The following is a 27,117-nucleotide window of genomic DNA, read 5'->3' as shown; positions in this document are numbered from 1 at the left end:
AGTGCTATGTTTAATTTTTTTCATATGAATTAATAAAATAACATAAATTTTGTAATCTTATATATGTTGTCTTTTCTATGTTAATCAAAATTTTAGAACAAAAATGTTGAATTAATGACAAAAGAAACTTTACGAAATACAAATATTAATTTAGAAAATAACTTAATGGAGGAAGTATGCCTTAATATGAATCTGGTCTCTCGATCAGCATAACAAAGCTATCAAGAAGTTGTTTACTGTATCACGATTCATATTATTAGAAAAAAATTCATAATACACGTAATATTACATCATGGATCATAATTATACGTATAATGGATTTAAAGTACTACTATTTTTGGAAAAAGAATGTATACAAGATAAATTAAAATATTGTCCATGTTGAATGCAATAGAAGTGTGTTTGTGTGTGGGATTCGTGACGAGTTGCACTACTCACACCAATACTAATGAGTGCGTTATATTCAAATCTATATATAAGTGAGTGTAATTAAGCTTCGCATAATGGCCAAGCAAATTTAATATAAAAAAACAAAAGTTTCCATTTCCCATTTTTATTAACTTTACTTTTAACAAATCGCATCAAAAAGTTAAATCTCCTCGTAGCTGCAAACCATGTGTGTTAAAAAGATTTTATTTCCATTAAATTAAATAGTTAGTGACCATTAAAAAAAAATATAGAAACAAAAAATTCACCTTCTCTACACGTCTTTCTCTCTATATATACAAACTTTCTTCTTTCCCTCTTAATGCCTCTCTTAACATTAAACACCTCTCTCTCTTTCTCTCCTTCTTCTTCCTCACATTATAATTTCTTCCCAAGTCACTATTAACATTTATCTAATCAAAACGGAAGAAACTATATGCGAAGAAGATGGTGAAGTTCTCCAAGGAGCTAGAGGCACAACTCATACCAGAGTGGAAAGAGGCCTTTGTTAACTATTGTTTACTAAAGAAACAAATCAAGAAAATCAAAATCTCTCGTAAACCAAAACCGGCTTCTCATTACCCCATTGCTCATCACTCCGATTTTGGTCGATCAATTTTGGACCCGATTCGCAAATTAGCCTGGACGTTCTCGGATAAACTTTTTTCCAACTCAGAAAAACCAGAGATCCTCCAGGTAATTTAATAAGTTAGCTACTTTTATTTTTTATCTTAAGACAACATGCTTGACTCTTTTGTCGGTACGAATGATTAGTTTTTAAGTTCCGTGTAAACTTTTTTGTAACCTTTGCTAATCAAACTAGATTATAAGTCTAAACGCATTTACCCGCAGTCTGAACATTGATACCACTTAGGGACTAAAATATTATAATTGGTGAGACCGTATGTTTTGAGTTTGTCGGATAAACTGTGTGTGTTTACTCTCAACTATTTTTGCTTTGAAAAATTTGGAATATAATTTTTAAGAGAACGTTTATGTAATGATTTAGTTATTATCTTGTTTGGTCCTATGATTGTTTCGATGGAGTTTCGTGTCTGCTTACGTCTTTGTAATTGCTTACGCGTCAGAATTACCGGTTATTTCTGCTTTGTCTACATGAGAAATTTGCCTTTTCAATTATTTGTTTTTCTATTTTATTTGGTTCTCACATTTTTATTATAGAGATATGTAAATATTACATATTTGGTAGAGTTTTGATATGTTAAGTCTTGTGGACCAAGTTGGAAATTTTTTTAGTGTGTATCAAATATGTAATATTTACATATCTTAGTATAACTGTTCAGGAAAACAATCATTTATACATATGATTTAGACCTTATAGCTTACCTAACCTTAAGTAACCTACCGGTTTCTTAATTTAAGAAAAATCCTATAACTTCACTATCCCTAAGATCTGCAATATTTATATTTTTTCAGAAAACAAATGCTTACTTATTAGACTGTATTACTCTCATGTTAGAGCTTGATATCGCTAATTCCAAAAATAAGGTTTGTTTTTCTTCATAGTCTCACGAAAGCCAAAGATGCGGAAACGGTTGTGAAGATTGTGATATCTCACGAAACCATCGTGACGGGAAAAAAATTATATAAAGACATAACAAACTCACAAGTCACCACCCCTAATTCAATGACACGTCTAAGAAAATATCAAAATAAAAATAAATATGATGTTTACATGGTTTGTTGAATTAAATGAAAATTGTTGACAAAATAAAAAAGAAAATCCTTAATATCATGTTTTTGTTTTCGTGAAATTAACAGGTAAGGAGAAGAAGAAATAGCTCAGAAACTGGGGATGACGTTGAGGAGATTTACCAAACTGAACTTGTTCAGCTGTTTTCTGAAGAAGACGAGGTATAATTACATTTATCATTTGCATTATAAAGCTAAAACTTAAGTATTTGATCTATTATTCTGATTCTATAACTAGCCATATTAATACTCTTTTTCCTATAAAAAAAGACTTGAAATAAAGACCTATTTTTTGTTCATTTATTTTGACGACTTTGTTTATATTATTATCAGTATTAATATTAGGAATTTATTTTTCTTACTATTGAAAAACAGAAAATTAAATAAGATATAGTGTTTTCATTGCTAGCCTAAATTGCACACAACACCCACTTCCTAAATCCTAATGAAGATGGTCAAATTAGAACTACTCTTTTCTCTTCCACTAGAGGCGTAAACGTTTGAATTAAGTATTTGGATGCTTTTCTTATTTGCTTCTTCAGGTTAAAGTATTTTTCGCAAGACTAGATGAAGAACTAAACAAAGTGAATCAGTTTCACAAGGCCAAAGAAACAGAGTTTTTGGGAAGAGGACAGATTCTGAAGAAACAGTTGGAGATTCTTGCAGAACTCAAACAGATCTTAAGTGATCGGAAGAAGAGAAACTTGTCTGGATCACATCGCTCCTTCTCTTCTTCTGCTCGAAACTCTGATTTCTCAGCAGGTCAGTCACCTTTCTTATTAATGCTTTTAATACAAGTTAGGTCTGATTGAGGGTAGTTTAATAAATTCCACAAGTTAACATAGACTCTATAAAAAGCTAGCCATTAATATATCTGAGATATGACGTGGTCTGCACCCATTAGAAAACCACAAAAGTGCATGTCTTAAAGGCCGTTTACGTAGTGCGGCTAGTAAAAAGAAAAGTAGGTTATTTAATCTTTTATAACTCTATTTACGATTAATAATTCAAATTATTCAAGTAATTTACAATAGAATTATAGAAATTTTAGTACTGAAATAACAATTTGTTAAGCTTACGAATCTATTGAACGTGGTTGCAAAACTCGAAGCTGCAAATATTTGAAAGAGAGAATTTTAGAGTTTAGAGATTTTATATGTCGACATATATATTAAATGGCCGACAAGAACATGAGAACACAAATCGAATTCGACTAACAAACAAAAGAAATGTTTGTAAGAAAATAAAAATGGACCGACAATAGATGACAAGGTCGACAATTTTTTTATTTTTTTCCTTCTTCTCTGAGATCTTGTGTCTTTTGTTATTAGTAACAAAATATATAATTTTTTGAATTTATTTTTCATATAATTGTTTAGGGTCTCCAGGAGAACTAAGTGAGACACAAAGTGAAACATCAAGAACTGATGAAATCATAGATGCACTAGAGAGGAACGGTGTGAGTTTCATAAACTCTGCAACGAGGAGCAAAACAAAAGGAGGCAAACCAAAAATGTCTCTTCGAGTCGACATCCCTGACGCCGTGGCTGGAGCCGAAGGTGGCGGTGCAAGATCCATAGCCACTGCCACTTCTGTCCTGTGGGAAGAGCTCGTCAACAACCCAAGAAGCGGCGGAGGAGATTTCATCAACCGGAAAAAGATTCAATGCGCCGAGAAGATGATACGAAGTGCCTTTGTTGAGCTCTATAGAGGTCTTGGCTTGCTAAAGACTTACAGGTAGATTCATTGACCGAATCAATATCATAATATTTTTATTTGGTAATGATTTATATGTTTTATAATTCTTGGTTTTGCTTTTTATTTTGGCAGCTCGTTGAATATGATAGCTTTTACAAAAATAATGAAGAAATTTGATAAGGTAAAGTGGCTTGTAGATCTTACTTTCGGTGATAAACCAATGACAAAAATATAATTATAGTGGTTAAATGATGAATCTTTTAAATATGGACCAACAGGTTTCTGGTCAGCAAGCATCATCAACTTATCTCAAAGTCGTAAAGAGATCGCAATTTATCAGCTCTGATAAGGTAATACTTAATCTTATAATTAGTTAAATAAAAGGAGGTCTAATGCTATGTATTGAAAGACTAATTGATTTATTAAAAAAAACGAAGGTGGTAAGACTGATGGACGAAGTGGAGTCCGTATTCACAAAGCACTTCGCCAACAATGACAGGAAAAAGGCCATGAAATTCTTGAAACCCCACCAGACTAAAGATTCTCACATGGTCACTTTCTTTGTTGGTACTTACCTTTTTATTTTCTCTATCTCTACTACTACTTTACTTCTTTTATTTTCAAGAAGAAAAAAAACAATTCACCAAGAGTTTAAACAAATTAAAATTGAGTTTTTTTTGGTTCTGCAGGATTGTTTACGGGTTGCTTCATCTCATTGTTTAGTATTTACATAATACTGGCACATCTTTCTGGAATCTTCACCTCTGGTGCGCAAGTCTCTTATATGGAGACTGTCTATCCTGTTTTCAGGTAATTAACGAATATATTTATTATTTGCAACATAAATATAAACATACCAATTCAACACAAAGAGAACAGATTAAATTATTTTGAGAATTTATTCTGATGATTTGTATATATTTTCGTTGTTTTACAAAATGCAGTGTTTTTGCGTTGCTGAGTCTACATATGTTCATGTACGGATGCAATCTGTTCATGTGGAAGAACACGAGGATAAACTATACGTTCATCTTCGAGTTTGCACCAAACACAGCATTGCGTTACCGAGACGCGTTTCTGATGGGAACCACGTTCATGACCTCCGTCGTGGCCGCTATGGTCGTACATCTCATCCTCCGCGCCGCCGGTTTCTCCGCCAGTCAAGTCGATACCATTCCTGGCATCCTCCTCCTGGTAAATTCAATTACTTAGGTTGATTAGTCATATCGAACGTTTTGACCGCAATCCTAGTTTCAAAACGCTAATATCTTTTTTTTTTGTGTGTGCATGCGACAGATCTTCATTTGTGTCTTGATTTGCCCTTTGGACACATTTTATCGTCCAACAAGATTCTGCTTCATTCGCATCTTGCGGAACATTGTTTGCTCGCCTTTCTACAAGGTACCAATACTTTGGTTACTTTCAACACAAGCGATCTGCAGAAACGTGATTTTAATGTTTATTGGTTTTTGTACGGAATAGGTTTTGATGGTTGATTTCTTCATGGCCGATCAACTTACTAGCCAGGTAAATTGACCGATTCAACATTCATAGATTGTTACGACATAGAATTTAGTCGATAACTAAAGTATTAATCGTGTTCTATTCAGATTCCATTGCTGAGACATCTTGAGTCAACTGGGTGCTACTTCATGGCTCAAAGCTTCAAAACACACGAATACAATACCTGCAAAAACGGAAGAATCTACAGAGAACTTGCTTACTTAATTTCTTTCTCACCCTACTTCTGGCGTGCCATGCAAGTAAGTTTGCGCTCTGTTTTTTTTAATCAAGTCCCTTAAAACCTCTTAACTAACATACTATGAGCATTAATTTACAGTGTATAAGGAGATGGTGGGACGAATCAAACAGTGATCATCTAATAAACATGGGGAAATACGTATCAGCGATGGTTGCAGCCGGAGTTCGCATAACCTACGCGAGAGAAAGCACAACCTTGTGGTTAACCATGGTGCTTGTGAGCTCTGTTGTGGCCACCATTTACCAATTATATTGGGACTTCGTCAAGGATTGGGGTCTTCTAAACCCTAAATCCAAAAATCCATGGCTAAGGGACAATTTGGTTCTCCGGAACAAGAACTTCTACTACCTCTCTATTGTAAGTCTATCACATAGTCATAACGTGTTTCACAAGTTAAGATCTTCAACTAAATGATGAGTTGTTCAGGCGTTGAATTTGGTGTTGCGAGTTGCATGGATCGAGACAATAATGAGATTCAGGGTAAGCCCTGTCCAGTCTCATTTGCTAGATTTCTTATTGGCCTCCCTTGAAGTCATTCGTCGAGGACACTGGAACTTTTACAGGTAAAAAATGTTCACCTATGTTAGAGATTACTCTGTTAAACTTGATTATGGATGTTAATAAAATAATAATCTTTTTTTTTTTGTAATTACAGAGTGGAGAATGAGCATTTGAACAATGTTGGCCAGTTTAGGGCAGTGAAGACCGTACCATTACCGTTCCGTGACATGGACTCAGACGGTTAAACAAATATAAGGGTTTTATACTTTGGATGGTTTAAGTCTTGAACCAAGTTCCAAGGATATGAAGGAAGCATTTCGGATTTTGCATCGATGTAACCATATCGAGGAATAACCTTTGGGAAACTCTCGAAATTGCCTAACCAATTTATCCTTTAAAATATGAAACATGGGACTAATGAATTCTAGAACTGTTAAACCCTCCAAAGTGTAAAACGAACATCACAATTTAACTTCCTAGTTATATCTTGATTTCTGTAAATTTTGATTTGAGTTTTATTTTCAATAAGTCTTCTTTTTCTAATAAAAATAATGTCACTATCTGCTCAAGTTATATATTTACAATTCTTCTTGTTTATTTCTTAGTCTATTTAGGGTGAACATAATTAGTAGCCGACGAGTCTTTAACTGTTAATTATCATATTCGTCACACATAATTTGACTTTTGATTAATAGGAATAACTTTACATCTAAGATAAATACGAAATTTTATGCAAGGATATAGAAACCACTTAGCTTTAATGAGATATGCCAGTGGTCATAGACTTAGCGATCCGTGTGGAGATACAATAAGCCGTAGACATGACTGTGATCATAGGATTAACACCAACAGCACTAGGCAACGCACTTGCATCGCACACAAACAACTTCTCAGCTTCCCAACTCTCTCCATTCACATCTATTGCACCTTCTTTTTCATTTTCTCCGATCCTACAGCTTCCCATCTGATGAGCTGAGCAATAAATGTTCCATTTCTCAGTCATCCCCCTTGGCCCTTCCTCTGAACTCACCGAGTCCAAGAACTCTTCGATCGATTTCTCATCAACACCTTTGCATTTTAGTATCTGCCCGTCGCTTCTATGAGTTCCCACTTCCTCTGCTCCAGCTGCAATTAGTATCCTCAACGACTGTCTAAGCCCGGCTTTGATATTTTCTTTATCGGTTTTGTCCACGACGTAGCTTATCCTTCCTTCGGTTTTCACTTCTCCTGATCCACGATCTCTAACTATCGTTATGAGACTCGCGGTTCTTGAGTATCTAGACATTCTCGTCTTCATGTCAAGCCCTGAGGTCCAAGGAAATAGCACCGAGAATGAACCTGGTCCTAACGACGCTGTCTCTATGATGGCTCTAACTTCTGAATCTTCTGATAACACTTTGCTTACTGATGTTATGATCCCACCTTCGTAGGACTTGCCCTTGAAACTGAGACTAGAAGATTCCTTCTCCGGGAAGTAACCCCACGACATTAAAGTAGGGTGTAGGTGAAGGTTTTTACCGATGTTTCGGTTTCTCAACCCGCTCGAGATCATCAGAGGAGGTGTTAAAAGAGAACCCCCTGCTGAAACCGTAACTTTAGCTTCGATCTTTAGCTTCTTTGCTATGTTTCCGTTTAAAGACTTCGCCATCACTCCCAAACATTTCATTTGCTTGCCTCCTACGTTACTACCCTTCTTTTCGAGTATGAGTCTCTCCGCTTTACATCCCGTTAGAACCACAGCGCCGTGACTCACTGCGTCTACAAGCCAGGTCTGGTCGCTTCCTTTCTTGTCTCCTTGTCTACATCCATACCCACAAGATCCGCAATAATGACCTTCTGAGGAGTTACGCGCCACGTTTTCGACATGAACCCCAATATTTTCACAACCTTTTCTCAAAATCTGATTCTGAAAACTCTCCATTTCACATTTCTCCGTGACACCCATCCTTTTCCACACGACGTTCATAGCCGAAACATAGTCTTTAGTACCGTAAAAAGGTATCTTTTGATCCTCTGACCATTCTTGAAGAACCGACTTCGGCGTTTTGATACACGCAGACCAGTTCACAGCAGATCCACCGCCTACCGTAGCTCCAGCCAAAACCATAAGGTTCCCATCAACAGTTGGGAGAATCCCTCCATTTTCATATAGTTTGTCCATGCCAGGACCTTCGTAAGGACGATAATCCGACGGCGTATAGTAGCTTCCTTTTTCAAGAACAACCACTTTCAAACCAGATTTTGCTAAAACTGAAGCAGCCACGCCTCCTCCTGAACCAGATCCGATCACCACAGCGTCACACTTGATTCTGATGGTATCCTGGTCCATATCGTGGTCAGCTTTAAGGCCTTTTCGAGCTAGTGATTCGAGGAGAGTCTGCTCTGTTTCATTCATAGTCTCCACTATACCTTTCTCAAGAGGTCTTGCTTTATAGGTTTCAGATGGTTTGTTTTCGTCAAGATTCACGTGGTAGCCTATTGCTTCCCATGCCGGGTTTTCACCTTTTGGACTCACCTACAATTAAAAAAAAAGCAACAGATAAATCAAGAAATTCTTGAAGATTTATATAAGTAGCTCTGTTTTACGTAAAATCATACTGAAATATAAAGGCGTTTAATCCGAATTTTCTGTTTTGGTATAAGATTTTCATTTTTTTTTGGTTTTGTTATGCCTTTAGTAACCAAATTGAAAGAACAAAAAAATCTATTTAAATAGCTTGATACACTTGAGATCTAGCTTTTTCATATTTGTGGGACCAATTGTTGATGTAAAGTAAATTAGTAACTTTTGTAACCAAATAACAGTGAAATTAGTAGTTACATACGCTAAAGTAAATTTCGTATAAATTAATAATTGTTTGGTACGGTTTTAAATTTAAGCTTTTCTATTTTTCTAATTTGTAGATATTTGGAATATTAATAATAACCTAAAATAAAACATATTATATAGTATGAGTGTTGGTTTAAAACGATTTAAACTTGTATAATTTTTACTTTAAAACATATCATTAATTTTAACAGAAGATACGTGTTTCAGTTCTTTTGGCTCTATTTGATTTCACTTTTTGGATTTTGTAGTTATGTTAAACTTTGGATTTATAGTAAATATTTAAATCTTAACCATAAGATTCAGTTTCCGATTACTTGGATAGATTTTAGACTAGTTTATCCGGATTGAACAACATAATCTATCTATGTGGTTGAGACAAAGCCTTGGACTTGGTGTAAAAAAAAAAAAAAAAAAAAAAAAAACAGAGAGGATTTGAGATATATACCCGAGAGAAGAAACAGAAGAGAAAGACAACTTTGATGTAGACAAAACCAGCTCTAATAGGAGTTAAAATCCAATTTCTGAATTGTTTCTGAATTACTCTTTCCCTCTTCTCCAATGACAGCTCACTGAACTTCTCAACAAAAGGCCATCTCGTGACCAAACACTCGGTTCCACAAATGAGCAAGGTCCCAAGCCGAGTAGCAAGCAAGAACAATATAAGCCTAGTAACAAGATAAGCTTCCATCGTCCCTCGTTTTGTGAGCAGCTCAATACTCTGCATCCATTAAATAACAACAAGTCTTTCACTTTTTTACACAAAACCTAGGGTTATATTTTTAATAACTCAATATTTTTTTTTGATATTTTAGGGTTTATGGAGAACCACAAACAAATCATTCGGTCACACGTTCTTGATTTATGTTTTTAAAAAACCAAAAAAGAAAAAAAAAACTTTGAGCACTTGAAAAAAACAGAGGATTGAGTCGGTGAACAGAGAAAGTATGTTGTACCTGGCGAAGGACAGGAGTTTGTGATCCCGAAGTTGAGTAAAACGACCGAAGAGCCTCGGTGTTCCGGTGTTTATTAGTATCACCTGCACCGGAGAGTTCTTCTGGCGGTGGTGGCGCCACTGGAGGAAAGATAGCTTCACAAAAGCTAGCTAAGGTTTCCATCTCTGCCGCCTTGATGTCTGGGAGACCAAATTTTCCGGCGATTTTTTGCTTACCCATAATTACACAATTCGCTCAAATTTGAAAAAACAAAACAGAACAAACTGAAAGGTTTCTTAAAGTGTTTTCGAAGCGAAATCTTCGTTATGATACATACGGACACAAGCTTACAGCTGTCTGCAATATATAGAAATAGTTAAATAAACCAAAATTGCTAAAAGAACCCTCAAATCTTGTTTTAATTCTATTTTGATGATTATAGTTTTTCTATTTGTCGTTTTAGAAAGTAGATGTACCTATTTGTGGTGATAGTAGTAATGATGATAATAGACAATTTTAATTGTATATGAAAAGCGTTTTAGTAGTTATGATGATAATTGACAATCTAATTGTATAAGTAAACTACCAAAATATTGAGGATTTTTTGGAAACGATGTATATAAACCCACGTTGTTGTTTCTTTCGATTTCTAACTTAAATGCCAAATTTCATTAGGTGTCATACGATGTTGATAGAGTGTATATCTTTAAGGGACCTCATGTCAACTGTATCTGAAATAGTGGTTAATAAACTAAACAATTGCAAAATATAGGGACTAGTATGCAATTAGTAGGCACTCGTATGGGTGAAGTCTATTTCAGTTTTTTCCTAAGATTGCAACATGTGAAAACAACGGGCAACTATACGAAAGGATTGGTAATTAATGATTAATTAATGATTGGAAAAAGTAACAAAAGTTTAGCAAACGAGTGGAGAAGAAATCACGTGTGATGCTCTTATTTGTTTATTTTTGTTTGTTTGTTTGACTACTACGATGCTCTAGAGACCACAATTTGAAACTTGTGATAGCTAACTTGTGAGTTAAATGCAAGAGCCCCCATAACGTTTTTTTAGCTTCCTTTTTGGTATACGTGTACTCGATTTCTTCTCACAAATTCGAATTATTATATGTAGATTTAAATACGAATCTACTGGCTTTCTTATTCGGCATACGTGTATCACTTTATAAGTACACGTAACCCTAAAAACAAATACTAATATACAACGTTGCCGATCCTTTACAAAATACATATACATTAAATAGAGTGGTAGTTTGGCAGTTTGGGCAAGAAACTAGTTTTACATTATTTATTTTTATTTATTTATTTTTTTTGGCAAACACTAGTTTTACTTCGTTCTAAGTTTCAGATATACTAGGTTTTACCCGTGATACACCATTGATTTATTATTTTGTTGATATGATACTGTAATGATTTAGAGGTGTTTGTAGTCGATGGTGATTATATATATATATATACTGTTAACGGTTGTAAGTAGGATTTTGTAGAAACTCTTGATTTGCAAGTTGAGAATATAAATTTTACGATTTGGTTAGTTATGATTTAAGAATGAATGATATGACATATTCTTATTATGATTCTCAACTGATATTATTGGATTAATAGTGTACATTTAAAGCTAATAAGATCTTACCAAATATGTCATCGTTTATTAAACGCAAATTAGATATTTATTAAGATGTATTCATCTTGAATTAGTTGCTATATTATAGAGATTTGATTAAGAAGATGTGATTACATAATTTGTGTTATCATTCTTTTTGTCAAACTCGGCCCTAGAAATTCGGCATGCAAATTAGATATTTCCTAAGATACAATGGGCATTAAGCGGATGTAAATAAGTACACTATAGATTAAAAACGGGCCCAAAATATTCGGCAATCTTAAGGAGGATCCGGGTAAATGAATCAGTTATAATTTTAGTTAAAAACCCAACCTGAAGTTGTCAAAAAATGATGGCACCCTATTGTACTCCAAAAATGTATTTCAAGCTCTATATGTGGATATACTTGTTTGGTTACAAATATAGTTAGACAATTTTAAAATTATTTATCCATTTTTAAAAATTCCTGAAAAAAATCTAAAATTTTAATAACTTTTTGTATTAAATAATAATTAAAATAATGAAATATAAGATTAAATAAAAGTGAAAGGAGAATTATATTTTAGTCTAACATATTGATTTAAATTAGATAGATAGATTTTAAGAAATTAATATTATCAAATAAGGAAATAATTGTGATTAGTTGTAAGAATTGTAGAGAATTTAGTTGAGACTTGTTTGGATACAATGATAATAGAGAATGACACAAAAATCTACTGCAAAAATGTTAAGATAGATAATATACGCTGTGTTATATAGTATTATCGCCTAGGCGTAAATCCATGAAGATGTATGAGATTTTAATCCAAATTAAAACTATATGAAGAAAACGAAGAAAAACATTTGTCTTAGACAAAATAAATAAGATATAAAATGTTGCTAAACTGTCATAACCGATACAGAAAGGTTTGCAGTAAACTTTTTATTGTTTTAGTTGTTCACTTGTTCTACATAACTAATAACAAAAATCAAAATAGTGTACTGGTTTAGCAACCATGTGAGCGATTATCTATATGAAATTATCTCATTTAGTCATCGAGTATTTCATGAAGGGGATGATTTTTTTCCATCTAATTTTAAAAATACTTTATTGATTATTAAACTAAATTCAAGTACCGTTGCTCAGAGAACTAAGAGCATCATCAGCAGAGAACTAATTCACCGTTGCTTAAAGAAATAAAAATTTAATATTTTAATATATAATTAATAAAAAATTGACAGCTGTATAAAATGTATGAAAAATGTTGCTACACTGTTATTTAGTGGTTCTCTTCTTTCCTCTCTCCTTTTGGAAAATTTTTATTTTTTTATTAAAAGAATTTAGGAAGCAACTTTCAGTAAAGATAGTTTAACAATAGGTTAAACCTGCGCTACGTCGCAGATATTTTTTGTTATATATTTTTTATTTCATATATATATATATGTTTATTTTTATTTCAGACTTCAGAGCCATTCCCTTGTACAAAACAGAGCCTCCATTGTCTCGAGCCTCAGTGATTTCTTATACTCATCCATCTTCCTTGCTATTTTACGAAGAAAAACAAAAAAAAAAATCTTCAAAGTGTGTTTTAAAGTGATATATGTGATTATTGATTTTGCGTATTACTAAGAATAACTAAGAAAGCTTGTCTCTCTCTTTTTCTCAACTTCCCATTTTCTCCTTCATAATTCCGGTGACAAAGAAATTGAATCCTTTGGAAGAGACTAATCAATGGCTTTTTCAAGAGATGACAACGACATCTAGACTTCTGAAGCCGATAAAGCTCAAAATTTGACTTCTTAGCAAAAATTAAAAAAATATATTTTTAACCATCCAGGGGCCTTCTACTGGGAAAAATATTCGAACCAGGCGCTATGGACCTGAAGCCTCGAGAGTTTTAATCAAAACGTCTTACGCCGCCACAGTTACATCAAAAAATACACCATTTTTTTTGACATAACACTAATTTATTTCTTTATTTTTTTGTCATCAAACACTAATTTATTTTGGTCTCTAAATTATATACTCTATTACATATCTTGTATAAAATAATTCATTTGCTCAGTTATAAATTGATACTTTTGCAATTTATTCTTAAAAATATGTTTTGAATTTACATTTCTAAAATATCATAGAAAATTAAATTCTATATGAAACAAACTACAAATGAGATGATAAAATGCTTACTAAGTTTCTCATTTCATTAATATGTTCTTAATTCAAATGTAATCTTTACAGTTTAGAATGATGATATTTTTATAAAGTTAAAATATAATCACAAGGATTAAAATATAACTGAATGAACCTAATTTATTTGAGAGATAATAAAAAGAATATGTAAAATGCACCGATCATAATGAAGAATAAAAACATGTAGGAAAGAGAAAGACACTTGAAAAATGACATGACAAGTGGCAAACAAAATAAAACGAAAAAATGAAAAAAAAAATCAAGTAAGCGGATGCAAAGAAGGGCTTTGAACTTGGCACCTGACAATTAGCATAGGGCACACTATAACCAACCGAGCTAAGGGATAATATTTTTAGCTGATTACATAAATAAATCTTATTGTCGTGTGGGGGACGTGCCCCACCGATGATGCCCTGGATCCGCCCTTCCGTCGTCAGAATGAAACAAATCTCTGATTTAAAATTTAATATATGTCTAATTTAGTGAACGATTCCAATACTTTCCTTTTGAGCTAAGTGAACGATTTTCCGAGCTTTATTCCCGTCTTCGAATATTCAATGATGACCGCAGAGACGTAAGTGTATTATTGCCTTATTTAGATCTCGCCTTATGCAAATCTCTCTTTTCTTATTCCAACGGCGATGATTTATAAGGTGAGAAATAGAGAAATAGTGAATTTACAAAACTACTATAATCAGATCCAAGAAAAAACATACTTTCCTCACGAATCAATACAGAACAATATTCTTGGAAAAAAAAAATCCCAATTCGATACGAAGCACACAAACAAAACTTTGATCAAATGTTTAAAAATTTCGGTTAAGGGGCCTTTTCTACAGGGTTTTAATTTCTTTTTGGAATCTTAAATATTGACAGGTAAACAGAATCTAAGCTGACATGTATTAATGTTATAATTTTATTGGTTAGCTATTTTTACTGATGTGTCAGCTTCTGCTTTAATATAAAAGTTGAGCTGTCAGCACCTGGTGAAAATCCAAAAAGTTTTATTGTATTGATATACTAGAAAAGTAAATAAATATTGTATACTTTATATGCTTAAAATTTCAAGGCTTGGACTCATGTAAGAGTCAAAGGAAAGAGAAGTATTAAGGCGATATTAATCGATATGTATGATACATAATGTATCGATACTTAAAACACAATTTCGATGAATTATTTATTAAAATGGCGTATTTTGCAGCAAATGTATGGGAATCAGTGGAAGCCAATCAGTTGCCTTTAAGTCAGCATTTGCATGTCATGCAACAGTCAAGAGTGGTCATGCAGTTCCCATCTAACCAGTCAAGTGTCATCGAAGCATCTGATAACAAGTCAGACAAAAAATAAACTCTATCTATATTATAATTAGTTTTAGTGTAACCTAAGCTAAATATGATTCTTTACTAATAATATATGTTCTGATCCCAAATGGTTTGGTTAGAAGATTTCCTCTGCCTAGGTTATCGGTACATAAGGGCATATCTAATGAGATGACTTATTAATAAAAAATTAATATACTGATGAAAGATATAAAAAAGAAAGAAGAATCATCTTTTTTTTGACAACAACTTACAAGATCGGCTTAGAGCCAATGAGACGAGACATCATTTACATAGATAATAAGGTGCGCTTCGGAATGAACTCGTCGTGCTAGATTATCTGTTTTACTATTCTGCGAGTGAGGAATCAAGATTAACGAGAAAGACGTGAACTCTTCTTTATCTTCCTAAATATCCTCCAAATAAGACGTGAACGCTGGCCACTCTAAAGGTGAGGACAACATCTTCACCAAGTCGGAGCAGTCGATAAGAAAAACAACATTATGGTTATCCGCTCCTATCATGCATCGCATGGCCCAAACGAGGGCTTCAACCTCTGCATGAAGCGGGGAAAGACTACGACGAAGATTGGCTGCCCCCATAGTAGGGACCTCCCCTAGAGGGAAGAGCAAAACCAACTTCGGCCTGCATATTGATCTGTCGCTTTCGAAGAGTCATCCACATAACATAAATAGCTAGTCTGACGCCTATCAACCAAGAAACCACTACCACCATCCAGAATTATCCTTGGGACCGCAAGTGGAGGCTCAGCCACGCCCTCTAACTGTACCATAGACCAAGCTCTGAATTCCTCCTCCGCTAACCGTAAGATCGCTTCTGGGTTTGAATCCAGATTACTAAAAAATTTATCATTTCGGGCTTTCCACAAAAACCACAAGAACCATGGATAAATCTCTGGAGTAGAAATATCCGAGAAACGCCAAAAAAAGAAATTCATATTCATATAGACCGAATCTGAAGGGAAAACCCTTGGACGTGTCGGAAACTGAGATAAGGCCCACACTTGCCGAGCCGGTGGACATTCAAACAGAAAATGATTAATGGTCTCCTCCTGCAATCTACAAATCACACACTGGGTATCACAACCCAATCTGCGCTTCCGGAGATTAGTAGAGACGGCCATACAACCGGTAACCGCTTGCCACAAAAAGTGCTGAATCTTTGGAGGATACTTAATTTTCCAGACAAAAGCATGTAATTTTGTAATATGCGGCAGCAATGGTCTAATTGTTTTAAAGCAACCATGGAGCGTTGCTGCCGTTGGTTATGGTCTAATTGTTTGGTAATGAAGACATGTTCCGCTTTTACAAATAAAAGTACAAATAAATGTTACCGCGATTTTCAAGGTGTTGGCGTAAACTACTTGTAATCTATGTTTTTGAAACTGTTGTAACTTTGTGCATTTCAAGGCCTCGCTCTTTTGGGAAGTCTATTATAATAAAATTTCTGTTAATAAAAAAAAATGTGGTTGGGCACAATTAAAGATGTGTAATTAATTAAGTAATAATGTAAAGCAAAATAACGTTTTATTCCATTTTTAAGATAACCCACTTGTTTATAGACCATTTCTGTTAATCAAGTTACTTCCATAAAAGCATTTCGTTTGGTTAAAGTATTGGTAACTTAGAAAAACGACTAATATTTTTTTTCAACCAAACATTAATCTAGAAAATAACTCCAAGATTGGTTGTCCAAACCGGAGGATAAGAGTTTACAAAAGAAGTCTCAGAAGATAAAGATCTCGAAGAACGAGCCAGACAATCTGCCCGTACGTTTGACATCCGTGGAATCCTTGAGAGCTGGAAGAATGGGAAGGATGGTTGGAGTAAGTTGAAATCGTCCAAAAGGTTGGAGAAAGCGGGCCATTCATCAGGAGACTGCACCATCACCACTAATTCTGTGCAGTCCGTTTCAAAGCTCTGACAGTCAACACCCGACGTTAGTAGGGAATTCCTCGCCCAAATCAAAACCTGATACTCCGAATGTAGAGGGGAAGGACTGCGACGTTGACTCGGTGCTACAACTATTTTTTTTTTATGTGTAAGAAGATGTGTTTTTCACAAGTTCTACTTGCAAAGAAATAATAAATGCGATAGTGCCAATTGATTATACTGTTTTAACTATATGATTAAAACATATATCTTATAGTTCTTTTAAAACTATTGCTAATATTCTTCTTGTTCATTAGTATTCTTCCGTTTTAATATAAATGATGTTTTAGGGAAAGTTGTTTCAAAGTAATTAATGTGTTCAATTTTACATGCAAAAAGTTAAATGTTCGAGCAGATTTATCGTTATAAACAGTGAAATTTCTTTAAATATATATATGTAGTATATATTTAATTATACATTTGTAATGTTCTTTTAGTAATTAAATCATTGTATATGTGACATTTATCCAAAAAGTTAATAAAATGATTTTATGTGTGATTAGTAACAGTCTCTTTCTTTTCAATCTTTACTTTTTTTTTTATTAATACAATTTTGTCAGATACCCTCGTCCACAAGTGCTTTTATGAAAAAAAATGATCAATTATAATTTTCATCATGTTTTCTTATTGGTTGAATTAAATTAACTTCATGATATTTTGTGTAAAAGAGATAAATTAAATAAATGTTTTGTGTCTTTTTAATTGGTGTATCAAAAACCTTAAACATTAATAGCTTCAATTACAAGATAGCTTCAAAGTACTAAATTACCAGATAGCTTCAAATAATCATGCCGCAAGCCCAAAAGAAATTTAGGCTATCAAATTAATGAAAAACAAAAAAAAGAAGCAAAAATAGGTGATTTAGAGCTTCGAACCCATTACTTCAGCATCAATTTTTACACCTTTTACCAACTGAGCTAAAGGAAATATCAGAATATTTAGAACCGTAAAATTAATTATCCCGTAAATGGTCGCAAGAACATGCTTAGGTGACTTGGCTTTAGCTTGGTTGGCCTCAAGGCCGGCTCTGCACACTAGATACAACAATTACTGCATAATTACGAAAACAATCAACATGTAATTAGAAATTGTGCCCCAATATCTCTGAAAATTGTAAAAACAAATAGAAGTTAAGTTTGTAACTCGATAATTATTTTTAATTTGTAATCAAATGATTAAACGTTCATTTTCTACCATTTTTCTCGCCAAAATTTGACTTTGAAAACTCGCATTGCTTTGCGTTTGCAGCATTAATGGAGTATAAATTGTCCACAAATGATATACTATATATATATGTATATATAATGTTATACTAGAATCATACGAAAGTACTACAGAAGTTATAAATGATTTCTTACTGTTTCCCATCTTATATTCGAATTTGAATTTCTTTCAAGTATATATTAACACTAATTTTTTTATTAAATTAACACTAATTATGTTTGTTTAGTACGCATATAATTTCATTTAGATCCATTCACACTAACGTCTACTTTTCTTTGTCGAACAGTTCGTCATTATCATTTACATGTTGCAAATAACCACAAATTGAGAAAAGGAAAGACTAAATAAGTAAAAACCTCGTAGAGCCCATGGTTTAGCACGCGGTATATCATGGACATAAATAGTAAACTGTAAACGACAGAACTAAACACACAAATGTCAACAAACTGAATTCAAGCTTTTAATACTACAACCCAATATAACTAGCTACAACATCATTTTTGTTCAACATAATTAGAATCCAACTGCCAGATAGTCATCACAAACTGAAGTTTTCAATCATTGAATTGGTGCCACAAAAAATTGGACGATATTATCTCTAAAGATAAGAAGAAAATAAAAATAGAAAGTTTCTTCTTCCATAAAAAAAAAAAAGCCCTTTACTCAATTGATGACCTCATAAATCGTTTTTTTTTCCTTTCTCAAGTAAGAAGTCATTCATACAGTACTAAAACATATATTCACATACGAAGTTATATTATTTTTCAAACTTCATCGCCAATACTATGAAAAGCATAATACTTTGTTCTAAAAAAAAAAAATGCATATATGAATTGAAAGGCATGCATGTCATATGACAAAAAGAGAGAAACACAACTGTACTAAGTATTGGAAGCATAGTAATTTGTCCCTTACAATTATGTCGATTAATTATTCGTCAATTTAATAAATTGGTTAGGATGCAATAACTTTCTAACGCTTTTGGAGAAATATGTACGGGGCAAATTAATAAAAATGTAACCAGAAACCTCTGATCATGAACGTGTGAATGTCAGAATTTGATGAGGTGGGTTAAATAACAAAAAAAAAAAAAAAATATTGGGGGTCAAAACTTTTGTATAGGTAAACACTAGATCGAGCTAAATTGTAGACTGGAGCAAAAGAATCAAAGAAATGTGAAAAGATTGATCTTTTATTGTTGGATTGTTGGGCATCTTCTGATATCTTCTTGGGCTTTATGAGTTTCTTATTTAACTCGATTTTTTATTACATAAATACAATTGCATAAAACGACATCATTTTTATAGAAAATATGAATGTAATAATGACAACATTTTTGGTTACTAAACACGTATTTTAGGAAACGTGACAGCTTACGCACTAACACAGTCACAAACTCAACAAAAAAAAAAAGACAAGACAAGAGAATCTTTTACTTCTGTTCTGTGTGTAGATGCTTCTTCTTCTCTAGAAATAAATATCTCAACTCTCTTCGTGTTTTATTTTTATTTTGTTTAATCAACCATGGCTGCTTCTTCTACTATCTCATCATCACTACTACGTTCACCACCGGCGCTTCTTTCCGACCATCGCTCTTCTCCTCCGCCGTCCATCAGATGCTCTTTCTCTTCCTCTCCAATTCCCAGATCGTCTCGTTTGCGTTTCACTCAGGCGAATTCGTCTCTCGTTGAGGTATCCATTGGCGGCGATAGAGATCCTCCGCCACCTTCATCATCTGGATCGGGAGGAGACGACAAGGGAATCGCATTGCTCAAACTCAAATTGCTTGTGAGTCTCTCTGATTCAAATAAAAAAGAATCGATTTTGTGACATTAGAATAAAGTTAGGGTTTTTAAGATTGTTTTATGTGTCTTGTTGTTGTGAGAATTGTAGAGTGCAGTTTCGGGATTGAACAGAGGACTTGTGGCGAGTGTTGATGATTTACGAAAAGCTGAGGAAGCTGCTAAAGAACTTGAAACTGCTGGTGGACCTGTTGATTTAACCGATGGTCTTGATATACTCCAAGGGAAATGGAGGTTGTTGTATAGCAGCGCCTTCTCTTCTCGGTCTTTAGGTGGTAGCCGTCCTGGTTTACCCACTGGTCGTTTGATCCCTGTTACTCTTGGTCAGGTATATCTTGTGATTGTCAACTCATTCTTGAATCATTTGCTCTGTTTACTTGTATTGTATCCCTCAAGATTTGGTTGTTCGGGTATGTGGTTGAGTAGTGTCTGTGTACTATATATAGTCTATTGAGCTTGAATGGCGATGAGATAAGAGTCTAGCTTTTTGAGGTTTCAATTTTGCAATGTCATCTATCTCCAAATCACTCGAAAGCAAACCTTTTTCTATGTTGCCAAGTGTATGTGTATGTGTATGTGTATGGTTTGTTCTCTCATTGGTAGTCTTGGTTAAACTTGAATGATGATGAGCTAAGACTCTTGCTTTCTTTGGTTCACATTTGGTAACGCACCTAACCTGAGTCAGTGTGGAACCAGGTGTTTCAACGGATTGATGTGTTTAGCAAAGACTTTGACAACATAGCAGAGGTGGAACTAGGTGCTCCTTGGCCATTTCCGCCATTAGAAGCCACTGCTACATTGGCTCACAAATTTGAACTCTTAGGTTTGTGTGTCTCTCTTTGTCTCTCGTGTTTTACGCTTATTGAATTGTGTACGAGAAAAATGTTAATCCGCAGCATTTTTTGATATTGATGGGAAAAACAGGCACTTGCAAGATCAAGATAACATTTGAGAAAACAACGGTGAAGACATCAGGAAACTTATCGCAGATTCCTCCGTTTGATATCCCGAGGCTTCCCGACAGTTTCCGGCCATCGTCAAACCCTGGAACTGGAGATTTTGAAGTCACCTATGTTGATGATAGCATGCGCATAACTCGCGGGGACAGAGGTGAACTTAGGGTATTTGTCATTGCTTAATTCTCAAGCGTTGACATGTAAAAACACAGACAAAAAACAAACTTTCTGCTTGTAGCAGCCTCATGAGTTTTGTACAAATCATGTGAACAGATAAAGTCATAAAGAAGTAAGCATTTCATATGGAAATGAGTATCCTGTTTAATTTAGCTATATGAATGAACTGCATGACTTAAACTAATTTGCACAACGGTATAGTACTTTCAGATTCTGCACTATATTGCAGTCTCTAATGAGTCAGATTCTTGAATTTTTCAGAGAGAGAGAACAGATTAGCAAAATGTTATATAGAAAGGTCGATGATTAACAGCAAAACCATATCTTGATGAATCAAAATACAAGAGTCAACAAGCAAAAGACGAGAAAATCTTATACGAGAGCTAAAACAGAAGGATTCCAAATCCAACAAAGTACAAAAATTGTAGAACATAAGACGAAACCAACTTAGAAAAGTGATGTTCCCTTCCCCTTTTTGTCTCCACCGATCTCAAAATGCTTGCACCTCTGTTAATCAAACAACAACAATACAATGTAAGCAAATCACCAAGTAACATATCCAGTATACATTAACTGAAGCATGTAAAGATGATTCCATCTCACCTTGATTGGGCGCTGAGAAAAGTGCTTGCAGCTCTGACACTGAAGCCTCAGCACAATCTTCTTCGTGGTCTTAGCCTGTTCAATACAAAGATGTAACCAAGTCAAAAAACTGATTCTATTGGAATATGTTCTCACTGCTCCAATTTCAAGATTCTACTACACAATTAAGATTCAAGATCAATGGTTCCCTAAACCCTAATTCATGAAAGCAAAATTATCAAAATAAGATAGTTCAATCGTACCTTCTTGTGGAAGACAGGCTTAGTCTGACCACCATAACCAGATTGTTTACGGTCATAACGACGCTTTCCTTGAGCAGCAAGACTGTCTTTACCCTTCTTGTATTGGGTAACCTTGTGCAAAGTATGCTTCTTGCACTCTTTATTTTTACAGTAAGTGTTCTTAGTCTTTGGAATGTTCACCTTTCAAATTCATAAACCCAGAAAAAAAATGAATCAGTTACACACACATACATATAATCAAAAAGAGACACTTTAAAGATTAGATCTGGAAAAAAAAAAAAACAATACATCAATCCACACATCAAGTATTGTTGTTCCTCAAAGATCTCAATCCCAAAACCCGAAACGAACAATTACGAATTCGAAAATGAAGAAAGAATTTACCATTTTCGCGTCTTCTCTGCTCTCCGGTGAAGCTTGTTGTTGTGTGCCGTCGTCGTCCACTAGACTAAACGAAGATGTTTATAAAAAAAGGTTTTATAGTACAGTTTCTGAAACCCTAATCTGACTCTGGGCCTTAGTATAAACTATTAGGCCCATATTTCAATATTTGTAGTATGTGGGTTGGACATAAACTATAGGCCCATCTGTCATTTGATGGGTTGTTTTGTGTATAAAATAAAAACATTGATTACAATCAAAGACCTCTAGAACTTGAAGTAGTGATCAAATAAATCGAAATCATCCAAATCAAAAATTTACAATTTAAACAAATGAGGTTTCGTTTGAACAATACATGTAAACGCAACAAACAGTAGAAGTCTAATAGATGTCAGACACAATCAAGGCTAATATACTAATCGAATCCTAAGAAAACAATAGAAAGGTTTGCTTCTGAATATTCTTAGAGTGTTAAGCAAGCATATATAATTCACATCCCTTATTCACAATCATCATCAAAGGGTTCTCCTTTCTCGACTTGATATGAAAAGCATTGTTCTTGTAGTCTTGTAATGCAAAAGCATTTCCAAGAAAAGGGAGAGAAAAGACAAAAACTGTGTAGTAGATCATGAGAAGAAAAGCAAAAACCACCACTCTAGTCTAAACTTGAGAACAACACTCTCTTTTTTTTTCTTTCTTTCTCCTCTTCATCTTTCATCTTCCTGTAGAACTTCCAAGACCCGCACAAGGGTAAACCGCTCTCACAGATATATCTGTTTCTTTCGACTTTGCTGGTCCATTAGGTGGAAGAGGTTCTCCTCCTCCTCCTCCCCCTCCTCCTCCTCCTCCTCCTGCTCCCGATGATCCTTTTGACTTTCTCTGCCTCGAGTGTTTTGTTGCTACAGGCTGATCAGTCTGTTGAGGTAACTCTAACCCTGATCCTGACTCAGACCCCGAACCTGTGCTCTGTTCTCTCTGTTTACCCGTACTGCGTTTTGATGGCCTCATTGATCCTCCTGCCCTTGATGGAGATTCTGTAGGTGAGTTGTTTCCTGTTGATGTCTTACGTCTCCCCTTGTTTCTATGCTTCTCCCCGGAACTCCCAGGTTTCTTGTTAGAGCTTCCTTTCGTCTCAGTCTTGGTGCGATCTTGAGACTTAAAATCATGCATCTGCATATTTTCCCATGAAAACATTTGACTTAATTCACAAGCAAAACCTATTCATAGAGTAATATTCATTGAGAGAGAAGAAGGTCATACCCAGCTTGGTGTGGTAGCAGAGGGCCCTTCCCATCCTATATGAGCAACATGTTTGACATCTGTTGGTATCCCAATCTGCATCTCTGGTTCCTTCTCATCCTCTACAACAATAACATTTATTAAGATGTTTGATTATTGTATGTAGAAATATATGTATGAGTTTGTTTGGAGAACGAATAAACTCACCGAAGATACGAGCAATGTACCTCAACCCTTTTAATAGACCCTTCATTTGTGAGGTCATATTCAACTTGCAGCTGCATACCTAGCTTGCACACCAAGCAAAATCACAAACCTTAATGTTTTTTCGTAAATTCAATGCTTTTCTTTATAGAGATTCTTCTTGTTTTAACTTTTATATTTATACAATTGTGAAATAAAAATCTTAAGAAGAAGAAAAAACAACTTACATGTTTATGGAGTAGATAAAACCCGATTAACAAACAAATAGGTTCATATAGATTTCCAAGAGCTATGAGTTTCTGCAAATTTTAGTGGAATAAATAAACAAACAAGAAGAAAGAAAATACAATTTATTAATTTTTGTTTTGGAGAAGAGAGAAAATAAACAAGATACCTGCCTGGTTATAAAAACTTTAAAAGGTTATGTTCTTCAAACTAATATCTGAAAAAAAAAAGTCGAATTCTTGTGTTTGTTTATCTTGTTTTCTTGTTTTGGTGAAGAGAGAAGAGAGGTCACGTAAGAAGAAGAAAGAAATCTCAAATGTGTTTGTCCTCTTTGTTCGATCACAAAGGCTCTCTTTTTTTTCTTGTCTATTTCTTTTTTACATATGCCTAAAGCCTACGTGGTGGATAATTATTGGATGTAGAAGTTGCAAGTCAACGGATAGCCAGAAGATTTTTTTCCCTTATTTGGTGGTTTCAATGCAATTTCTTCAAATTCTATATTAAGATGATGTGAATAGTTTTATTTACTGGCAAACGCGGGAGATACGGTTCTTTGTTAGCTTTTTAGAGAAACCCAATAAGAAAAATCATCTTATCGAGCAAAAAACATGCATCTCTCAATATATATATATATATTTTTTAGTTTTATCGATAGAATTTTGCAATACTAGTTTTTATTATAGTCAACAACTTCCCAACAAGGCAAATCCATTAATATTTTAGTAAAACTATATAAAAATACACATGTCAGTAATTAAAAATTAGAAGCATAAAATTTTATTATTTGCAGAATGAGATGTTTTGTCTTGTAATGTTTTAGTTGTCGTCGTCGTTATCCGGTTTCTTGGTGAATTTAACGCCGAGCAACTTAAGGAAACTGAACACAATCCCTATGACGCACAGTGCAATGGCGACGCCTATCAAGATTTTAGTCCACAACTCCATTGTTAAAAGAGATCTCGTTCCTGGTTAGAAATGGGAGTTTGAAATTCATTTATATATAGTTGGGGGATTGACTTTCTACATGAATGGTTGGATTCACAATATGATATTGTGTCTATCGAAATCATCACATCAGAATCAAAAAAATTATTAGGATCAATTATGCGATTTAAAAATTTTACCAGGGTCAATTATGCTATTATACCAAGGTCAATTTGATTTTTTCCTTAAAATTTTATCTAAATTTAAAATTTCACCAGGATCAATTGACCCACATGATTATACTCTGTTTCCGCCACTGTCTATCAATAATTGGGTGTGCATGATGTGTGTATCAATAAAACACAAAAGCACATTAAAACATTAATTTGACTTAATTTTATAAAAAATGTTCTTTCAAGGAGTAAGAGTTTCTTCAAAAAATTATTACAAAAGCTATATTTTAGTATTTCGTTTATCTTTTTAATAAATTTTATAAATACAGATTTCCTATCCATAAATATTTTTTTTTTATTTTTAAAAATAAAAATCTCTCAATAAATTGGATTTTTATTGTATATATAAATTTAATTAATTAAAATATCTCTGAAAAATTAAATTTAACTTTGTTTTAAGCTATATAACTGTATAAAAATCATAAATAAAATAATCTAGTGTTCATCATATCATCCCACATACTCAAATTTGTATCCCTAAAGCTATAAAAGCTAATTTTTAGAAATTTGTTCAAAATATTACTAATAAAAGCTTTCGAGTATTAATTTTTATCTTTTAAATAACTTTACAAATACAAATTTCTTTTCAATACATATTTTCTAAATTTTAGAAGTATTTTTTTATGTTATCTCATGATTTTTAACTGGATCCATAAATAAAATTAACTAACAATCTCATAATTTAATCTTACAGTTGAGATATTTGTATAACAATAATAATCTTAATGTTCATCGTATCATGATCATCTGACATGTGAATTTTTTTATCCCTAACTTAAGTATAATCTATATATGTTACCTATCATTTCCTCTTTTCTCCCACAACTAAAACAATAGACTCCCTAGTGTTCCTTTTATTTTTAATCCTTGTATTTAGTTATAAGGAACGTCAATAAACAAGAATTGAAATTTTAGAGAACTTATGTTTGTCAATCGATATTACATTGTAGGTAGGCATTTTTGGACATCGATTCTATATTCGGGATATAGAAAACAGAAATCTTGGTGCTTGGTGAAATTAATCAGCTGATGTTTAACTCTTTGACTGAATTTACGAGTTACATCCGTTTATAAACCATTAAGCCTTAGTCAGATAGTCGGGATGAGCTTAGCACCTAACAAAAAAGCGGAGATTAAACAAACACTAATGGAAAATTAGTTTTAGGTTTATTTATTAGATTAATAATAAAATAAAAATATATATTATTAAATATGTATAATTCTATTTATGTTCATAGAAAAAAATCAAATAAAGTATAAAACTATAGTATTATTTTTAAAATTATGATAATTACATAAAAGCGTAATTTTTAAAGAGTATTTTCTGAGTTTTTTTTAAAGTTTGTATATTAATTATTGTCAAACATCCAATATTATTAAACTCAACCCGGAAAGCAAACCAGAAGACCTTCTGGATCACCAGGTCATCGAATCGAGCCGGTCCAACGCGGGTCAATAATTCATTAAATTTCATTGTATGTAGTCGTATATATGTATATATATATATATATATATATTATATCTTGGGTTTTATGAATATCAAAATAAAAAATTAATATCTTATCATAGTAAATTTATCTTTCAACATTAATTATAAATTTCTATACCTTATGATTTTAAATCCAAACAAATTGACTAGCACTAAAATATAATTGGAGATTAATAATAAAAAATGTTAGATGAACAAATTAAAAAAATGTTGACAGATGAAATAGAAAAAAACTGCACAATATACAATTTATCCCACATTGATTGTATAGAGGAAGAAGTATTGCTTCACTATATAGGTTCCTAAGATAAACAATTACCAGTTAGGCAATTAGTCATTTGTTTTAACTCAAACTGTCGGGTCAACCACCGATTAGCCGAGTTTTTTTGGTTTCATCCGATTTTTTTATTGTTCGGGGTGGAAGTGTAATCCGGACCAGAATACCTTTTGGTTCACGGTTAAACCGATTTGACCGGCTGATCCAATCAGGGT

General features: G+C 33.5%; 5 protein-coding genes and 3 long non-coding RNA genes across 9 annotated transcripts; 3 read left to right on the top strand and 5 right to left on the bottom strand.

Annotated features, from left to right (window-relative positions):
• The first annotated feature begins 398 nt into the window (after positions 1 to 398).
• LOC104788408 (phosphate transporter PHO1-like) lies at positions 399 to 6,649 on the top strand. The gene is made up of 15 exons (XM_087456577.1): positions 399 to 1,122; positions 2,209 to 2,301; positions 2,682 to 2,901; positions 3,519 to 3,876; positions 3,970 to 4,018; positions 4,116 to 4,187; positions 4,275 to 4,404; positions 4,527 to 4,647; positions 4,782 to 5,031; positions 5,134 to 5,238; positions 5,320 to 5,364; positions 5,448 to 5,600; positions 5,678 to 5,956; positions 6,026 to 6,162; positions 6,255 to 6,649. Exons 1-15 carry the CDS (start codon positions 874 to 876, stop codon positions 6,343 to 6,345), a joined length of 2,352 nt encoding a protein of 783 aa, XP_087312703.1. The 5' UTR covers positions 399 to 873; the 3' UTR covers positions 6,346 to 6,649.
• Positions 6,650 to 6,762: 113 nt separating this feature from the next.
• LOC104788398 (long-chain-alcohol oxidase FAO3) lies at positions 6,763 to 10,374 on the bottom strand. The gene is made up of 3 exons (XM_010514149.3): positions 9,884 to 10,374; positions 9,376 to 9,648; positions 6,763 to 8,615 (listed from the first exon to the last, which is right to left on the bottom strand). Exons 1-3 carry the CDS (start codon positions 10,100 to 10,102, stop codon positions 6,858 to 6,860), a joined length of 2,250 nt encoding a protein of 749 aa, XP_010512451.2. The 5' UTR covers positions 10,103 to 10,374; the 3' UTR covers positions 6,763 to 6,857.
• A 2,397-nt stretch (positions 10,375 to 12,771) lies between these two features.
• Positions 12,772 to 14,136, bottom strand: LOC147949765 (uncharacterized). The gene is made up of 2 exons (XR_015560874.1): positions 13,955 to 14,136; positions 12,772 to 13,008 (listed from the first exon to the last, which is right to left on the bottom strand). It is a non-coding gene; the product is annotated as an uncharacterized LOC147949765 (long non-coding RNA).
• Positions 14,137 to 19,453: 5,317 nt separating this feature from the next.
• On the top strand, positions 19,454 to 21,217 carry LOC104788391 (plastid-lipid-associated protein 6, chloroplastic). Its single transcript, XM_087456655.1, has 4 exons — positions 19,454 to 19,938; positions 20,044 to 20,280; positions 20,649 to 20,775; positions 20,877 to 21,217. Exons 1-4 carry the CDS (start codon positions 19,675 to 19,677, stop codon positions 21,089 to 21,091), a joined length of 843 nt encoding a protein of 280 aa, XP_087312781.1. The 5' UTR covers positions 19,454 to 19,674; the 3' UTR covers positions 21,092 to 21,217.
• Positions 21,218 to 21,391: 174 nt separating this feature from the next.
• On the bottom strand, positions 21,392 to 22,470 carry LOC104706963 (large ribosomal subunit protein eL42z/eL42y). The gene is given in 6 exon segments (XM_010423208.3): positions 21,392 to 21,592; positions 21,689 to 21,763; positions 21,931 to 22,110; positions 22,315 to 22,326; positions 22,328 to 22,378; positions 22,429 to 22,470. Coding segments are annotated over 6 exon segments (420 nt in total). The 3' UTR covers positions 21,392 to 21,532.
• A 287-nt stretch (positions 22,471 to 22,757) lies between these two features.
• On the bottom strand, positions 22,758 to 24,356 carry LOC104788377 (CRIB domain-containing protein RIC5-like). Of its 2 annotated transcripts, none has more exons than XM_010514129.2 (5): positions 24,149 to 24,356; positions 23,982 to 24,053; positions 23,758 to 23,836; positions 23,572 to 23,672; positions 22,758 to 23,481 (listed from the first exon to the last, which is right to left on the bottom strand). In XM_010514129.2, exons 3-5 carry the CDS (start codon positions 23,813 to 23,815, stop codon positions 23,026 to 23,028), a joined length of 615 nt encoding a protein of 204 aa, XP_010512431.1. In that variant the 5' UTR covers positions 23,816 to 23,836; positions 23,982 to 24,053; positions 24,149 to 24,356; the 3' UTR covers positions 22,758 to 23,025. The 2 variants fall into 2 exon arrangements, with proteins under 2 accessions (XP_010512431.1, XP_087312774.1); XM_087456648.1 differs by having other exon boundaries at positions 24,153 to 24,332.
• A 280-nt stretch (positions 24,357 to 24,636) lies between these two features.
• On the bottom strand, positions 24,637 to 25,357 carry LOC147949764 (uncharacterized). The gene is made up of 2 exons (XR_015595511.1): positions 25,104 to 25,357; positions 24,637 to 24,944 (listed from the first exon to the last, which is right to left on the bottom strand). It is a non-coding gene; the product is annotated as an uncharacterized LOC147949764 (long non-coding RNA).
• Positions 25,358 to 25,568: 211 nt separating this feature from the next.
• On the top strand, positions 25,569 to 26,456 carry LOC147949763 (uncharacterized). Its single transcript, XR_015595508.1, has 2 exons — positions 25,569 to 25,890; positions 26,087 to 26,456. It is a non-coding gene; the product is annotated as an uncharacterized LOC147949763 (long non-coding RNA).
• The last annotated feature ends 661 nt before the right edge of the window (positions 26,457 to 27,117 follow it).

Source organism: Camelina sativa, chromosome 1, assembly GCF_030686135.1.
Source record: "Camelina sativa cultivar CO46 ecotype springtype chromosome 1, ASM3068613v1".
Taxonomy (NCBI): domain Eukaryota; kingdom Viridiplantae; phylum Streptophyta; class Magnoliopsida; order Brassicales; family Brassicaceae; genus Camelina; species Camelina sativa.
The sequence above is the reverse complement of the archived record's forward strand: the minus strand, read 5'-3'. Positions and strand labels throughout refer to the sequence as shown.

Bases quoted from the DNA above. Each gene is read 5' to 3' on its own strand.
- LOC104788408 (XM_087456577.1), top strand. From the start codon at position 874: ATGGTGAAGTTCTCCAAGGAGCTAGAGGCACAACTCATACCAGAGTGG. The intron at 4,405-4,526 runs GTACTTACCTTT...TTGGTTCTGCAG, and splicing joins CATGGTCACTTTCTTTGTTG to GATTGTTTACGGGTTGCTTC. The intron at 4,648-4,781 runs GTAATTAACGAA...TACAAAATGCAG, and splicing joins ACTGTCTATCCTGTTTTCAG to TGTTTTTGCGTTGCTGAGTC.
- LOC104788398 (XM_010514149.3), bottom strand. From the start codon at position 10,102: ATGGGTAAGCAAAAAATCGCCGGAAAATTTGGTCTCCCAGACATCAAG. The intron at 9,649-9,883 runs GTACAACATACT...TAATGGATGCAG, and splicing joins AAACTCCTGTCCTTCGCCAG to AGTATTGAGCTGCTCACAAA. The intron at 8,616-9,375 runs GTATATATCTCA...TTTTAATTGTAG, and splicing joins TCTTCTGTTTCTTCTCTCGG to GTGAGTCCAAAAGGTGAAAA.
- LOC104788391 (XM_087456655.1), top strand. From the start codon at position 19,675: ATGGCTGCTTCTTCTACTATCTCATCATCACTACTACGTTCACCACCG. The intron at 20,281-20,648 runs GTATATCTTGTG...GTGTGGAACCAG, and splicing joins TCCCTGTTACTCTTGGTCAG to GTGTTTCAACGGATTGATGT. The intron at 20,776-20,876 runs GTTTGTGTGTCT...TGGGAAAAACAG, and splicing joins TCACAAATTTGAACTCTTAG to GCACTTGCAAGATCAAGATA.
- LOC104788377 (XM_010514129.2), bottom strand. From the start codon at position 23,815: ATGACCTCACAAATGAAGGGTCTATTAAAAGGGTTGAGGTACATTGCT. The intron at 23,673-23,757 runs GTGAGTTTATTC...TTATTGTTGTAG, and splicing joins GTACATTGCTCGTATCTTCG to AGGATGAGAAGGAACCAGAG. The intron at 23,482-23,571 runs GTATGACCTTCT...GAAAATATGCAG, and splicing joins CTGCTACCACACCAAGCTGG to ATGCATGATTTTAAGTCTCA.